The sequence below is a fragment of the Mastigoproctus giganteus genome, chromosome 1, assembly GCF_048544385.1.
Source record: "Mastigoproctus giganteus isolate SK-2022 chromosome 1, ASM4854438v1, whole genome shotgun sequence".
Lineage (NCBI taxonomy): Eukaryota > Metazoa > Arthropoda > Arachnida > Uropygi > Thelyphonidae > Mastigoproctus > Mastigoproctus giganteus.
The window spans coordinates 257,720,758-257,738,783 of NC_143575.1; the positions used below are offsets into that span (position 1 = coordinate 257,720,758).

Here is an 18,026-nt window from a genome sequence, read left to right on the forward strand (position 1 = left end):
TTATTGAGGATACCTTAAAGGCTCAGGGAAACTGCTAGTTAGGGGGGATGTGGGTAATACTGACACGTGTTTATCTGATAATATTGGTCAATGTAACTCTTGCACATACCTTAAGAGTTCTTATCTGTTATCCCAACTGGACGTATTATCTAGATGTTCTGGGGCCAAAGAAGTTTCACGTGAGCGGGTAGCTAATATCAGGGAAGAGAGCCTAAAAAACTTCAAGGGTTGTGTTAGGGTTGTTAAATATACAAGAACAGTAAATCTTAATTGTTTATACAGTAACGTTAGAAGTGTCGTCAATAAAATGAGCGAATTCGAACTGCTGGTTAAAACAAGTAACGCGGACATAATAGGGCTTACAGAGACGTGGTGCCACCCGGAAATTGGGGATGATGAGTTTCAGTACGGCTTGTATAATGTATTTAGGAAGGATAGAGTAGATAGAAGGGGTGGTGGGGTAATGCTTCTTATCAGAAGCAGCCTGAGTGCGACGACAGCTTTCCCGGATTCAGACATTTCACATGCTAGTATAGAGTCTGTATGGTGTGAGATAGTTGGAAACAAAGGCACAATGCGAGTAGGAGTAATCTACAGACCAGGTGATTGTGAAGAATATGACAAAAGCCTCTACATGCAAATGGAATGGGCAAGTAAGCGTCAATGCCTTATTATGGGTGATTTCAATTTGCCTCTAATTGATTGGAGTAAATGGGAAGGAAACTCGACATGGGGAACAAAATTTTTAAATCAACTAGATGACTGCTATTTGTATCAACATGTCAGGGAAAGTACTAGAGAAAAGAATATCCTAGACCTCATCATCACACATGAATCAGATGACATAACAGGGCTGACAGTAGAGGAACCAGTAGCAGGAAGTGATCATGGAGTTCTACGGTGGATGATGATGATGAGAGAGGTAGCAGAAGTAAAAGGCAAAGGAATGGGTTTTAATTTCAGAAAAGGAAATTACGATGCCTTAAGGTACTACATGGCCTCTATTAACTGGGTAGATATCGCGCAGAGAATGAATACAATTGAACTGTGGTACGCTTTTAAAACATTAATCACAGATGCCTTGAATGCGTATATACCATTAAAAAAAATACTCCACGAGAAGGGTTCCAAGTTGGATGAATAGTGAAGTTGCCACATTACTTGAGCAGAAAAAGGTGGCATGGAAAAGTTACAGAGCAATAAAAAGTACTGAAGCCTATAACAGCTACAAGGTGATGTGTAATAGAGCCACAGAAAAGGTTCGACAGGCAAAGGCAGTTTATGAGAAATCACTAGCAAACAGAGCAAAGAGGGGGAATAAAGAATTCTTCACATATATAAATGCCAAGAAGTGTAGGACAAACCAGATCGGACCTTTACGTAAGGGAAAGGGGATAGTAATAAATACACCAGCTGCCGTTGCAGATGAACTCAACAGTTATTTTGCATCGATATTTACAAATGAAAAGCCTTTTGTGGCAATGGGAAATTGTGGGAGCGAAGTTAAAAAATATGTAATTAATGATATTGAAATTTCGCAAGATTATTTAATGAAAAAACTTTCAAGCCTACAGACCAGTAAGGCTCCTGGAGTTGATGGAATATACCCTATAATCTTGAGAGAGGCGGCAAGCGAGTGCATTGAACCACTGAGGCTGGTTATGCGAGCATCACTAGACTCTGGGGAGATTCCCTTGGATTGGAAAAGTGCAAATGTATCTCCCATACATAAGGGTGGCTCTAAAAGTGAAGTGGGAAATTATCGACCTGTCAGTCTGACTTCAGTAGTAGGGAAAATCATAGAGGCAATGATCAAGGGTGGAATTCAGGATCATTTGGATCGAATTGAAATTCTCAAGGATACTCAGCATGGTTTTGTAAAGGGAAAATCATGTTTAACAAATCTGGTTCGCTATTTCGAAAGGGTCACTCACGAGCTGGATTTAGGGAATAATTTCGACATTGTTTATTTAGATTTCAGCAAAGCTTTTGACTCAGTCCCACATGAGCGGTTGCTTTATAAGCTGGAACAGGTTGGAATCACTGGGAAAATCCTTAGATGGATAGAAGGATGGCTTCGGGGCAGGAGGCAGAGGGTTGTGATAAATGGCTATTCCTCAGATTGGGTTGAAGTAAGAAGTGGGGTTCCCCAAGGATCAGTATTAGGACCGCTATTGTTTTTAATTTTCATAAACGACATTGATGAAGGGATAGAGGGCGTGATGTCTAAATTTGCAGATGATGTTAAAATTGGTAGAGTAGTTAATGATCACTGTCAAGCTGAGCTTCTTCAGAGAGACCTAGATAGACTTCAAGAATGGTCAGAAAAATGGCAGCTGTGCTTTAATCCAACAAAGTGTAAGGTATTACACCTGAGAAACAGTAATCCCAAAATAACTTATTCACTTGGTGGAGTTCAACTAAACCCAGTACTGGAGGAAAGGGGCTTGGGTGTTACGATACAGTCAGACATGAAATTCTCTGAGCATTGTAAACAGGTTGCAAGGAAGGCCCATGGTGTCCTATCGATGATCTATCGAACTTTTGCAAGTAGAGATAGGGACATGATAATCCCATTATATAAGGCTTATGTTAGACCACACTTGGAATACTGTGTTCAAGTATGGAGACCGCACCTAAAGAAAGACATCGAGCTTCTTGAAAGGGTGCAAAGAAGGGTAACTCGCCTGGTGAGATCGGCAAAAGGGCGTCCTTATGAAGAAAGACTTCGAATATGTGGGTTGCAGAGTTTGGAAACTAGACACCTTAGAGGAGATTTGATTGAGGTGTTTAAGGCTCTGAGAGGCATCAGTAAAATGAATGATGACAAAATTTTCAAGATTATAAATGATGCTAGAACTAGGGGACATAAATTCAAGTTACGGGGGGAAATGTTTAGATTAGACTGCAGGAAGTTTTATTTTAGCCAGCGAGTTATAAATTACTGGAATAAGTTGCCTTCATGGGTGGTAGAGGCCGACAGTTTGGGGAAATTCAAAGGTCATCTGGATAGTACTTTCGGGTAAGGGAAGTGCATAGGATGATAGGATTAATTTCCTTTTTATTTATTTTTTATTTCATTTTATTATTTTTATTTATTTATTAATTATTATTATTTATTTAATTTTTGTTTTTATCATTGTTTTGTTCGGATTTTTTTTTTTTTTTTGGCTGGTGCAGCATAAGCCATAGGCTTTCTTGCACCATACGGCCGTTACTAATACTAATACTAATTTGTTTAAGCTATCAACTTCTACAATGACATATGGAAGTTAGTTCCAGCAATCAACCACCCGCTGGCTAAAGGCAAACTTCTGCACATCTATCCTACAACTGTCTTTCCTCAATTTGAATTTATGCCCTCTCAGGCAATTATTCTGAGCAAGAGGAAGAATCCCATCACCATTGAGCATGCTCAAACAATTCAAGGCTTTATACACCTCAATCAGATCACCTCGCAGGTGCCTAGTCTCCAGACACTGTAATTTGCAAAACGTAAGCCTTTCTTTGTAAGAGCAACCCTTTGTTCCATTCACTAATCTTGTTGCCCTTCTCTGTACTCATTCCAACAGCTCTACATCCTTCTTAAAATGAGGCCTCCAGGCCTGTATACACGGTACTCAAGGTGTGGCCTGATCATTGCCTTATTCAAGGGGATAATCACCTCCTTATCCCTGCTAGATAAAATCCTGTATATCATTGAAAAAACACCATGAGCTACCCTTGTAGACCGTCTGCACTGGTCAGAAAACTTCATATCTGCCTGCACAATTACCGCCAGGTCTTTTTCATCTCTACCACTGTCAGTGTAGTAGAGATGAAAAGATGTAACGTACCAGAGTTGATATGTTACTCCGGGGTTGCTGTTTCCCATATGTAGTACTTTACATTTGTCAATGTTAAACTTCATTTGCCACCTCTTAGCCCATCTGCTCAACCTTTCCAGATCCTGTTGTAGCAGCGTAGCATCAGTAGTGTCCTTAACAACCCTGCCAACCTTTGTATCGTCTGCAAATTTGGACATTAAGCTTGATATACCATCATCAATATCATTTATAAATACAGAAAACAATGGACCCAACACTGAACCCTCAGGGACTGCATTAATAACATTAGTCCACAATGAGCAGTGTCAACTGATTACCACTCTGTCTTTATCCATGGCAACAATTTGCCTCCAATGCCACGCTGCTCCAACTTGTGCAGCAGTCTTCCATGTGCAACAGTATCAAAAGCCTTTCTAAAATCCAAACATATGATATCAAAGTTATTCTTTGCATCCAGTTCCTTTGTGACCACATCATAGTATCCAATCAAATTGGTCAGACAAGACTTTCCCTTAACAAACCCATGCTGTGTCCCGAAGTCTTGTCTAGATGATTCTGCAATGCTTTTTAACGGTGCTCCATTAATTTCCCTGGAACAGAAGTTAAACTAACAGGTCTGTAATTACCTGCGCCTCCCTTTGATCCTCCTTTGTGGATTGGGGTCACATTTGCACATCTCCAGTCCGTGGGTACCTCCCCTGAGTCCAGGGAAGCTCTCATAATTATGGCTAAGGGTTTGCTTACTTCCTTTGCTGCCTCCTTTAATATAACTGGATAGATTCCATCCACCCCAGGTTCCTTTATGTTTATCTTCAACCATTTCTCCTCCACTTTACTGTCAGTTATTACAAGATTATCTAGCTTACTGCCAGAGTTTAATACACCTCTAGCATTCCCCTCACTGAATAACTCCTCATGTGTTAATGTAGATGCAAAATATTCATTTAGTTTGTTAGCTACCTGAGCAGGATCATCAATCAGTTGAACAATCGATATCAAGTGGATCAATCTGATTCATGCCCTTCCTTCTAGGCTTTACATAAGTAAAGAACTCTTTGCTGTTTTTCTTTGCGAAAGATTTCTTGTAATCTGCCTTCGCCTGCCTAACCTTCTTTGTGACTTGGTTACAGACCAGCTTATATCTATCATAGGCTTCTGTGTCGCCTGTTATTTTATATGTATCCCATGCATTTCTCTTCTCTGTCACATGTCTAATTAGTTCATCTGACATCCATTTAGGCCTAAATCTTGAACAATATTTCTTATTTGGTATGAAAAGCCTAGTAGCTTCCAAGATTATTCTTTGAATGCTTCCCATTTTGAATTTGCTGTTGATAACATCATCAGTTGGTCCTTCAGGTAAATCCATCAGGTATGACTGTGCAGGCACACCTGTACAGGTCTACTGGAGTGTGCAAATGATAAAACTGCATAGGTGACCAGAGGAAATATGAAAAATAATTCGATTTGCCTGAACCAGAGTGGCCTGTGCAGGCAAACCGGAGCATGTGTAGTGACGTGGCAGGCGAACTGTCAGATTGGGGGATTTCCCTATTTGGCTATCATTAATAATTACATAAATTCTATGAAAAAAAAAAAAAAAATCACTATTAATTTTGTCGCCAATTAATAAAAAATTTGCCTGGATTAGAAGTAAATTTTAACATCAGAGTATCAATAAATATAATTTATAATAACAGCAATAATAAAATTCATAACTATATTTTATTTAAATTTTAATAAATCTGCGGTATTTTTCTGAGAATTACTGCAATTGTCTTAACAAGTTCACATATGAATAAATTTTTCTTTTTTTCAACCATTCTTTCAACCATATATTACATTTTATTTTACATTTAAAACACTTCGTTGCAAATAATACGCCAACTATTGCTAAAACAGTCAATGCCATAGTCAGCTGACTGAATGAATGGCGACAGGTTTACCTGAAGGTGTGTAGCGGCCATAAGCATGAATTCAGAGTACACTTCAAAATCTAATTATACAACAAAGGGACTATGTGCCCTCTGTAGTGTAATTAGATTGTATACAAAGTACGCTTTTTTTAATAATAACATAATATGAGTGAATTTTGTATAAGTGGCAGAGAATTAATACAACTATTTTAATTGATGAAATAGCTCTCAATGGCTATCTTAATACTGAATGATGATACTTTCTACATATTTCAAGGGCAATGGTTTCAATTAGAGTATCTTCTATAATGTTTTCTGATCTTCAGAACTAGTAAACTCGTGAAGAAGAAAAATTTCAAATCATCATCTACTTTCCCAAACAGCCAATGCAATATGGTGAATAAGGTAGTAATACAACTTTTTATGTATTTGTATTTTGTTTATTTCGACTAATTACCAGTGGTGGTTCCTGGTATAAAAAATTGGCAACTGGCATTTTCATTTTAAAAATTTTCTGGTTTCAAAAATCATTACATATACGGGAATTCCCCAACTTACGTAAGGATTGCATTCTGCGGAACGCTACGTAAGTTGGAATTCCCCCATGCTTGTGCAGCACTTGCAATTGTGCTTACAGAATTGATTGAATCAAAAAAGGAATGTTCAATGAACATTTAAATAAAATTATTTATTGTATTTATTCAATTTTTTATCTCATGCACAGGAAAAATTACAGAAGCGTGTAATTTCAAAAAAATTTCAAATTTATAAAATAACAAAAAAGAGAGGAGACAGGCATAACATCAGTAAGTATTATCTCTCAAGCATCGTTGCTAGAATCGACGTTTTCAGTAAGTACGCCGCTGTGGAGATTTAGAAGGGGTTGGGCGCTCAACCTTACGAAAGAACATATTAATGGATGACTGGACAGTGGCTTTTTCTTTTCATCGTAGATTTCGTTGTAGCAAGTAAGCATATCATTCAACCCTCGATTAACTTTTAAGAATCGCTCACTGTCAGGACCCATCTTCTCAAACCTCGCCATTGCAGATGCAATTTCACGAAATGCCATTGCCATCTCTCTGGTGATGAGTGTCTTGGCTCCTCATTTGATTCATCTTGAGCTTCATCAGTATTTTCTTCTTACGTTATCGCTGCCTGTAAGTCAATAAGTTCTTCGTTAGATAATTCCTTCTCTTCTTCCTCTAACTCCTCCACATCTTTGCCATCAACCTCCAACTGAAGTAGCTCTGCAAACTTTACAATCTTGTCTGTAACCTCTTCATATGATTTGTCTTTTTCAAATCCTTCGAAGCCTTTTACGTGCTGTGGGCATATTTTCTTCCATGCGCCATTTAAACAACTTTCAATAATTTCTGCCCAGGCTTTATTGATGTTTAAGATGGCGTGGTAAATATTGTAAGATTTCCAAAAGTCTCTTAACTTAAAATTTTTCTCATCATCTACTGCAGACAATGCCCGAGTAAATGTTGTGCATAAATAGTATGCTTTTAAATTCAAAATAACACCCTTATCCATAGGATAGCTGAGCGAAGTCATGTTTGGCAGTAGAAATATAACTCGTGTTCGAATTGAAATCATCTAAATGCGTAGGATGTCCAGGAGCATTATCTAATAGATGCAAAATCTTGAAAGGAACGTAGTGTCTTTACAATATTTTTCAACCTTGGAAATGAAGCAGCATTTAAACCAATCCTCAAAGAGAGATATTGTTATCCATGCTCTCTGGTTCGATTGGAAATGTACAGGTGGTGGGGGCTTCATTGATGCCCTTAAATATACGAAGATTTCTAGAATGGTACACAAGCAGTGGTTTTAATCTGCTGCTGCATTAGCCCCAAGCAAAAGTATGGCCCTATCTTTTGATGCCTTGAAACCTGGCATTGTATTTTCCTCTTTGGCAATGTATGTTCGATCCTGCATTTTTTTCCAATACAGAGCAGTCTCATCAATGCTAAAAATTTTCTGCATTGAATAGCTGCCTTCATCAATAATTTTTCCAACACATCACAAAATTTCTCTGCAGTTGCAGAATCAGCACTGGCGACTTCACTGCATACTTTAATGTTGTGGAAACCAGCGCGATGTTTGAACCTATTAAACCACCTGTTGCTTGCCACGAACTTGGGTTGGGGTTCACCATACTTATCCTTAATATCTTTATAAATACTTGTTGCTTTTGCTTGAATGGTCATTAGACTCAGGGGCACTCGCTTCTGAATCTGATTTTCCATCCATATTATTAACAGCTGTTCCACCTTCAATATAGCACTTGAACTGTTTTGTGATCACTGTTGATCTTAAGTGCATTGATCCTTTGACATGTTCTTTTATACACGCACTGTCCTTTAAAATAGTATTCACTACTGAAGCAGTAAGACCTAATTCCCTTGCAATAGATGACAAACTGTGTCCTGCTTTGTACTTCTTAATTTTCATCTTAATTTATAAATCAATTTTGTTCCATTTCCCAGCACTACCACCACTTGCACTTTCCATTGGTCCCTTTCCCTTCATCATTGTAATAAGTAAATAGGAATGAAGAGAAGTTTCTGAAAATTTGTTTTTTATATGGTTGAAGATTTCAGTGAAGGGAACACATTTCACCGTAATAGCGTAAAAACCCACACAATTGCAGTTATCGGTATTATGGCAAATGCAATAAGATCGAGTTTACTTCCCATTTATAATTAGATGCACTAACAGAAAAGCCCAATAAACCAGAAACGTGCTTTGGAAAAATATCACAAAGGCGTTCAAAAATTGATTCTTATAATGGGAACATATGATAATGATGAAAGGGTAGTGTAATTTCCGTTATAAATATGACCTTTTAGAGAGATAAATAGCTCAGTAATATAGCGAAATTTTCAACTTCCAATGACTTGGAACGAATTACAAAAAAAAAAAAAACAAACAGAAAAAAACACCACGATGTTATTGGGTTCACATTACGACATTTTCATGATACCTCCATTTATTCCTACAGGATGCAAATAAGTGTCCACAATTTTTTTAAGTTTGCACCCACCGGCAAAAACTTACATAAAGTCGAATTTCTGTAAGTCGAGTATTATGTAAGTCAGGGAGTTCCTGTACTTATTATTATAAGTAATGACATTAAATTTAAACATAAGCTATATTCATAAAGCTGACATAATCACAATTTGCACTTGTCTCATCCATGTGAAGGCACAACAAAACACAATGCGTCTAACAAAGCATTCATTAAGCTGCTGAATTGCAAACATTCTGCAACTCAGCTAAACTGTATGGCTCTGATGATTTATACCAAGGCTTCTGATCATGCATGGAAATACCACTGAAAATAGATCTCCATGATGTGCTGGCTAAATGCTGCCAGCTACAACAATAGCACAAGACTATAAAATTACATTATCGTATGTGCCATTTTGACATATTGTGCTCACGAATGGGAGTAAATAATAGTTTTATAGTATATTATAGTCAAGTATCGAGTAATTAAAATACCTTTTCAACTTTTGGTAACATACTTTCTAATTATATAACAACTTCATTTGATAAAAAAATCTGATGGTTGCACAAGGCAACCTGGTCATGAACTACCACTGCTAATTGCTAACAAAGTTTATCTCCTTGTATAATTGTTTAATATAGAATTCTGATGACATTCTTGATAATAAAATAATTTACGTTAATCCAAGAGTTGTTGTTAACAAGTCTGTATATTTGTAGGCTCCACCTCCAGTAGCTTTGATGATCTTCCCTTGCATGAAATCTTTTGAACCTATTAGGTGCTGCTGAATGAAGCTTAGGCATGACTCAATATGTTTTGTTTCAAATTTCACAAAATGAAGCCTGGCTCCTTCCACGTCAGTTTCTGATATTTTCTGATAGCCATTATTATTCTGAAAGAATAAAAAAAAAATAAATCATGTATGATGTAATGCAATGAATGAAAAAAAAAAAAAAAAAAAAAAAATGTCAATCAAATATTAGTCACAAATTCCAGGATATAAATAGTGCATTTGCTAAACTTGTGAGCCTCTTAAGTTTCAAGAGAGGTATAAAAATTAAATCATAAATTACACTGTTTAATAAGAAAAATTTCAATAGGTCATTATCTATGGAACCTCAATAATGAAGGAAGATCAGCATATAAATGTGTTTGATATAAGGCAGGAGTTGACAACCCATGTTGTGGTTTCATCTGGCCTACCTGCCCATTCCTTAAAAAATTTCCAGTGATACCTCTTCTTGCAACCTTGAAACAAATTAGCATATTTCACACTTGTATTACAATCAAATTCAATATTTTGACAACTTATGTATATACCAAACAGGACTTAACAATTTTCTGCTATACATGACAGAAAAGCTATGAACTGGGAATTTGTAATGGATATTGTTGTGCCAAAAATAAATTTAATTAAAAAATCTGCACTAAACCATTGACATTTTTTTTTTTTTTTTATTAGAAACTGAGGTATACAATAATATTAGGATGTATTATACTACAGTGAAATTGGGTAGTTAAGCAAAGGGAAATCACAGCAATGCTTCTTTGAACTCCACTAGGGTGTGCTTGAGGCTTATCACAAAGTATGACAGACTAGGGCTTACTATGTGGGAATCAATCACTGATGACACTGATATTCAGGTCCCATTTGCAAGTCAAATGGACTGAATTTCAGTGAAGTCCAGTCATTCTGCAACAGCCAAATCCTCTGCTTGTACATTCACAACGGAGGAACTGTTAGTAACCCCGAGTATACTCCCATGTGCAAAGCATGAAACACTGCACCTAGTATGCTGTAGGTGACCACCCAGATGTAAACTAATGTAAGCAGGGGTCAAGTGTAGCATTGAAATCACAAAAAAAAGGAATGCCACCAATCAGTCATGAGGCCATATTAGGTGATAGAAGATGACTGCACCAAATGACTCATAATCTGGTCCAACACCATCACTTTGCTTATTGGAAGCTTTGAGTGGTGAAACCCATGTTTAATCTCCAGAGAAAAGCTCCAGCACCCCCTTCTATCATGTAGTACGAGCAATGTCTTTTGAAATTATGATGGGCAAGAAGATCCAATATTATTTATTATTATTAGCCTTATGGTGCAAGGAAGCCTGAGGCTTTTTCTGCACTAGCCAAAAAAAATTTCAATTATCCCAGACAGAGACAGAGAGAGAAATAGAAGGGAATCACCAAGAAAGAGAAGAATGATGATATCCAGCTTAGGACCCTGGGTGTGCCAAGCCCATACTCACCAGATGTGAGCCCCCTAGGACAATTTCTTACATTTTGAGGTTACAGCTCTGAAATGGCATTCAGAGGCCAGATAGTCCACCAGATCAAACCTATTGGTAACTCTCTAAGAGGTATCTGTATCAGTAAGTGCATAATCTTGCTGACTCATATGTATTCCACTTTACCTTCTGAAAGTATGAATTATTGAACTAATAGAACAAACTTATCTGCAAAAAGATCTAAACCTCCCAAAAACATCCTCATTCATTTCATAAACATATGAAATACCAATTCCAATCTCAGTAATGACCATTCCCAACTACAATCTGCCAAGCTTCACTTACTTTTTCTAAGTCTCAATTATCAGTTGCCTCAAACACTACTCATCTCAGTTACCCTACTACTCTATGATTCCTTTTGCTTCAAAAGTAATACTTGTGCATATGTCTGATGTGGTATTCCTTGTCAGTTACTTCCTAATTTGTAATATCCTCTGGCTTATTTGTCTGCCCCATGCTATTAAATTCATCCGCTGCTTCTACTATTCTAACTATACTTACCACTGGAACTTTTTGACATCCTTTCTTTAAAACTCTATTATTTACTCCAGTCTAACTTTCCTAAAGGTGAGTTAATTTTTCTTGATTTTGCTCAAATCCTGAAGTTGAAAACTGAAAACAGAAAACTGAAGTTGGCTTCAGTTTTCTAGTTACACAGACCCAGATAGTTGTGTATGCAATTAGTAATGACCTCGCACAGCTTTTTTTTATACTTTTATGCCATCCAATTAACACTGCAATGCACTTATCTATACTCTTTCCAAAGTAATGGAGAAATTTATTGATCACCAACTCAAATTAAATTGAATCCTTCCATCTGCTCAATGATCATCAATGTGGATTCTGTCAGTGATGATCCACTGGTAGCATACTGGCTTATAATAAATAAATCAATAAATGTTTTTATTTATATTCTGGGATGACCACAAAGTCAGAGAAGTTCAAAAGACAGAGAGAAAGATACAAGAAAATAAGTGTATTTAATAGTCATGTGGGATTGAACTACAGTCACTCAAAGTGCATGTACTTCAATACTCTCAGACTTGACCATTCTGCTAAGACAGTCTATCACTCATCATTGGACTAGTGAAACTGAAGAAGTAACTCTTATTTCCAAGGCTTCTGATAGTATTTGGCATAAAGGTCTTTTAAACTCCCATTTTATGGCCTGTTTTTTTTAGCAACTGGGTATCCACTATCTCCTAAATGCTCACTGTGAGTAATGGTAGATAGTACTCTGTCTTCTAACTTTTCCATGCTAGTGTTCCCATGTTCAGTTCCTTCTCCCATTCTCTTCCTCTTGTATATTAACCTCCTTCCTCCAGTGACTGGATATCCTATCCATAGTTTTACTGATGATAGCAAACTGCATTCCACCTTCCAATTTGAGAAACTTTGGCATGCAAAAACAGCTTCAACTTCTCAAATATCCATCACCAATTCCTAAATTGCCAATTTTCAGGTAATTTTCCAATGGGGTGAAGGTAACTTAGTTAACTTCAATACTTTTAAACTCAAGCTTGTCTTATTTCTCACAAAAAAGATGCTACTGCTCCCATACTACCTTTGATGACACTCATATTTCTAGATAAGTACACATCTTTATTAGGGATTACCCTGACTTCTAATCTCTCTCGGCATAAGCACATCACAAATACTACTTTCTCTGCACAAAAAACAAAACAAAACAGGCAACTGGGTTTTCACTCTTAGCATTACTTTATTTTTCTTTCATGCAGCTATTCGTTCTGTACAAATCCCAAATCCACCTTTGGAATATTGCTCTTACATCTAGGCTTGTGCCACCAAAACATCTCTCAGCTACATGACTCCATTCAAAAAAAAGCAGTCGGGTTAATTAATGACCCATCTCTTACAAAGTTTGTCCACTATGTCTCATAGATATTCAATTTCTCCTGGATGACTCTTCTATAGATATTTCCATGTTTCTTCTGAATTAGCATTTGTAATTCCCCCACTATTTTCCAAATCAGTTTGCATACACAATGCAAGCAGTCAGAATCCATTCAGCATCCAACTTGAACTCTTACAGAACCAACTTTTCCTCTTCCTCATTTATCTCTTCTACTTCTGATTTCTGGAACAACCTTCCATCATATGTATTTCCTGAAAATTACAAAGCAGAGAAATTTAAGTCTAGTGTCAATAAGTATATTCTGTCTTCTCAGTCTTCAACCCATAAATGGTACTAAGTATCTATAGTTCCTAATACCTTTTGTGCTTGGTATTTTCATAAAAAAAAGCCATGAAATTTTCTAGCAGATATCATCCAATGCCTAAATGATCTGAACATTTGCAGGAGTTTGTGACATGTTTTCAGATGCAAAATTTTTCCAACTGAAACTCACTATTTGCTAAACAGTTGAGTAAAGGCTACCTATTCTATTTCCCATATTGCAAAAGTATGCTAGTGTCACCTTGCTATCTAAGTAACAACCAAAAGAGGCTTCCCACTAATGCTTTGTATCTTTATACAAAATAAAGACAGGAAATGTGTTTACGAAAAGAAAAATATATTTCCTCTCTCTGTTAAGTGTTTCACACTGAAGATTTTCCAGAAAGAGTGGTTCTCTCAACAAACAAGTCTTCGTAATCCATGCTTAATTATTTGCAACATGCCTGATGCTCAAACATGCTTCGGAAATAGCTTGCAAACTTTAGGGTTTGGCATATATTTATTCTGACTACCACAGAAGACTTATATAACTTCCTTAACACAGATTCAAATGTATTATGAATGTCAACAACTGTTGAGTATAATAGTATTGCCTAACTTGCCATCAGACTTGTCCAAATACACTTTAACATCTTAAATCAATTGTTAATATGCATAAAACTTAATTCATTATAAAAACACATGCTAATTTTTAGTAATCTAAATCTCTGTAATTATACAGAGCTACTGTATTAGGTTTTACTTTCATAACTTTTCTCTCTTATATATGCGGTGGCACTCCTCCACATGTGTTTTTTTACTTCTCTCACATGCAAATGAGTCATGGTTGCATTGTTGGTAAGAAAACTAACAATAAGCCAAATTCTCATTGAATAACAATAGACAGATTTACAATTTATCAAAAATAAATTATCTATCCATTGTATAATTATGAAGTTAAATTTATATTTCCTTTTAAAGTTAACATTAATTAATATTTACTTAACTAAACATGTAGAAATCTTTCAACACCAGAAGGAAGTAATGCTAAAAAAAAAAAAAATAAATAAATAATCCCGAAATAGTTCTTTTTCAAGATGATATAGTTGTAAAAAAAAGAAGAAGAAAAAAATGGTGCGTGTGCCAAGCATGCATGGTAGTTGGTTTTATGTGAAACATCCTCTGCATTTCTTTTAGGTATTTTGATTTGTATATATTGATTATGAAATAAAAAAAATCTTTTGTGTTGTAAATATTTTATTGATCATTCACAAATTTCCATAATTTCGGGAAGACAAGCTACAATGGATTTATGATAACTAAAGTAAGAGACGTATACTTGTGACTGTAACGTATCTAAATGTCTCTGGAAAACATCGTCGATGGAGGTGCCCAATCTTATAGTTTAAATGACACATGCAGCTGTTGGGAGCACCTAATAATGGAATGTAATGAAAATGTGAGCCAAAAAAAGAAATTGTTGACAACTATTTGTATTGTTGGAGCATATGAAAAATACTTGCATTGTTGCAATCATAGTTACTGCAGTGGTAACTGCAGGAAGCAGGCGCCTCCATAGCCAGGTGGGCAGGAGCAGCAGTGCATAGCACACGCTTCTTGATTAGACCGGGGTTCGAGCCCATGACCACCAAATATGAATGATGCAGAAAGGTCAGGAAATGACCACCGCATATCCCCAGAGCAATATGGCCTTAGTTGCTAATGCTCCAAATAATAAACAAACAAACAACTGCTGGAAGTACGATTGTGATGTCAAGACTATTCAAAAATTCTAAAAAGTTAGAACTTGGGATATTTTAACGGTCACGAAAAATGTGTCACATGCTCTAACCACACTACTAGTCTGTGGTCGGCACAGACTAGTGGTGTGAGCATGGAAAGCAGCTCTGGCAGATGACGTCACTTCTGTGACCAATCAGATTTACTCATTAGGTACCCGCAAGGATGTTTCACATCAAAAAGTCGGCAAAACTGCAAGCCCATTGTTGAAATATTCACAGCTCACCAATGGTTAGCTGAAAGTGTAACTTATTTGTTTTTGAAGTTTGTAAAAAAGGGATTATGTCAAACTTTAAAATTAAAGTTTTATATAGTCAAGGAAGAGGATTTGTTTTTCATGTAATCATTTGAAAAATATACCCCTCCCACAAAATAAATTTTTATTTATGAAACTTTGTGCTTTGTTTAGCATTTTATTTTTAATAAACTACAGCTGATATTATTAAAATCGTAATATCAACTGTTGTTGTTAAAATCATAATATTGCATACTGAACAGACTGCATACGGAAAGTTTACAGTTTCGAGCTAAATAAGCACACTCTGCTTTTTCCTGCTATACAAAAAGAGGCATTTTCCAAAATAAACACAACCATTTAATTAAAATCTTGTAGTACTAAGCTTTTGGCCCAGAATTTTTACTTTGGTTTTTAACAACTTTATTTAAGTTAACTGAATTATTTAAATAATATAAATTTCAACAAAGTTATTAAATTTAGAGAAATTATTTCCTTATAATAAATTGAAATCATTGTTAGGGTAAAAATTCAAATACTACTGTACCTACAAATTAAGCAGATCCCAGAGAAATACATCCTCCCCTAAGTAATAATTGGAAGAATTCCAGTTGTTTCCCTTGTGCAAGTCCTACAAACTTGACAAGACCTGGAACTGCTACAAACAACAAAATAGCAAGCAAATAATGTACTATGGGCCTAGTTGTGAGAAGTCTTTTGAAAAGGAATTTTGTCTCTAACCCTGTAGTAACAACAAAAATAGTACAAATACACATAGTTTAGGTTTTTTGTGTTTATAGTTAACAGTGCCAAAATGCATATAGCTTATTAAAAAAATAAAAAGTCCAAATAGGTACCTGAACAAATTAAAAATTTTGCCATTCCACCTTTAACTGTTATGAGAGGCTTAATTTTAGATGAGGTTTTGTGAGGGGTTAGAGTTTTTTTTTTTCCTTTTTCACAAGTCCTGAAGATTTTGTGAGGGGTTAGAGTTGTTACTGCTAAAATTCCACCTTTAACATATGAATGTCAAAATTAATTTTGACATTCATATGACTCCAACAATACAAATATTTGTCAACAATTTCTTTTTTTGGCTCACATTTTCATTACATTCCATTGTTAGGTGCTCCCAACAGCTGCATATGTCATTTCAACTACAAGATCGGGCACCTCCATCGACAATGTTTTCCAGAGACATTTAGATACGTTGCAGTCACAAGTATAAGTCCCTTACTTTAGTTATCATAAATCCATTGTAGCTTGTCTTCCAGAAATTATGGAAATTTGTGAATGATCAATAAAATATTTGCAATACAAAAGCTCTTTTATTTCATAATCAATATATACAAATCAAAATACCTAAAAGAAATGCAAAGGATGTTTCACATAAAACCATCTACCACGCATGCTTGGCACATGCACCATATTTTTATTCTTTTTTTTTTTACAACTAGGGAAATATAATGGATGCATTTTTTTTTTTTTCACTACAAAATTTTAATATTGCGAATAAAAAATAACATGAAATATTTCCCATATCACAAATAACATAAAAACTATCACAAAATATTCTACAATATAAAAACAAATATTACATAAAAAAACAAACTATCCTAGAAAAAAGGTACACAAAAATCATAGATTACATGAAAATTATTATACAAATATTCAAAAAAAATTTATTCTAAAAACTGTCATATAGAATTTATTTCTTTATTAATATTTGTTGTCAATCTTCTGCTTTGCTCAATAGATGAGTGATGATTACAGGGGAAAGATTTGACATAACAATCTGGATCAAATTGAAGCAATGGTTTTCCATTTAGATGTATGCTCATCATATCTACAATGTGTTTAATTGTCAATGATGTTCTTTTTATTATTACAATATTATTCATTACGCTGAAAGCTCACTCAGCTTCAGCACTGCTAATCATAATGGTTTCAAGGATATTTAACTCGAATTTAAAGATAAACTGTCTTCAACAAAATCTCTACAATCATTAATTTTTATTTCATATTTTATTAGAAAATTTAAATTTCTTATTCGTTTTTCATGCCTCTTGCCATGGAGACAAAGTTCTTCCATATTCCATGATTTCAGGTAGCATATGTTTAAAATTTCTTTCAATTCCTCATTGTCAATGGTATCATCATTTTCTTTATGTTGCATTAATAACTGATCCTTTAAGGATAAAACTCAGCATTGCTCAGCATTGTCAGCATGTTTATTATACTGCATTGATGGCACATCTCCACATGGCCACACTGGTCTAGCACTTTGTCCAGGATGCCTCTTGGACAAACATGCAACCACTGGCTTTTCTGGAGCTGTTGCCTCTATGCATTGTAGAAATGAGTGACCGAGAGCTAACAGACAGAATTTATTATAAATATAAAAAATGAAGCAATTTGAAAACACAACTGGTCAATTGTGCCATTAAAATGCTGGGGTGGGGACCTGCTCACCCCACCACAGTTCTAGTTCTGGATGCTCAATAATTGAATTCAGGAATTCATTTGCAAAATAAATGATTATTGCAACAATGGGCTTGCAAATTTTCAAAAAAAAAAAAAAAATAATAATGGGCTCTTGGGAGTCCACTATAGCTTACCACTGCCACTAACAATGAATATTCACATAACACTGAAATTCTGAATCATGTGTTTCGAATTCTGAATCCCTTTCAGGATTAACGGATTGCTGACTTCATTCTAACTGGAACTTCTGTGCACATTTTTTTCCACCCCTG

At 35.6% G+C, this 18,026-nt stretch overlaps 1 protein-coding gene across 1 annotated transcript in view; it reads right to left on the bottom strand.

Annotated features, from left to right (window-relative positions):
* LOC150091811 (4'-phosphopantetheine phosphatase) overlaps positions 1-18,026 on the bottom strand; it is a 154,769-nt gene that overhangs the window by 87,963 nt on the left and 48,780 nt on the right. The window contains exon 3 of the mRNA XM_090377091.1: positions 9,440-9,654. Coding sequence (XP_090233217.1) covers positions 9,440-9,654 — 215 coding nt within the window. The remainder of the gene's footprint in view (positions 1-9,439; positions 9,655-18,026) is intronic.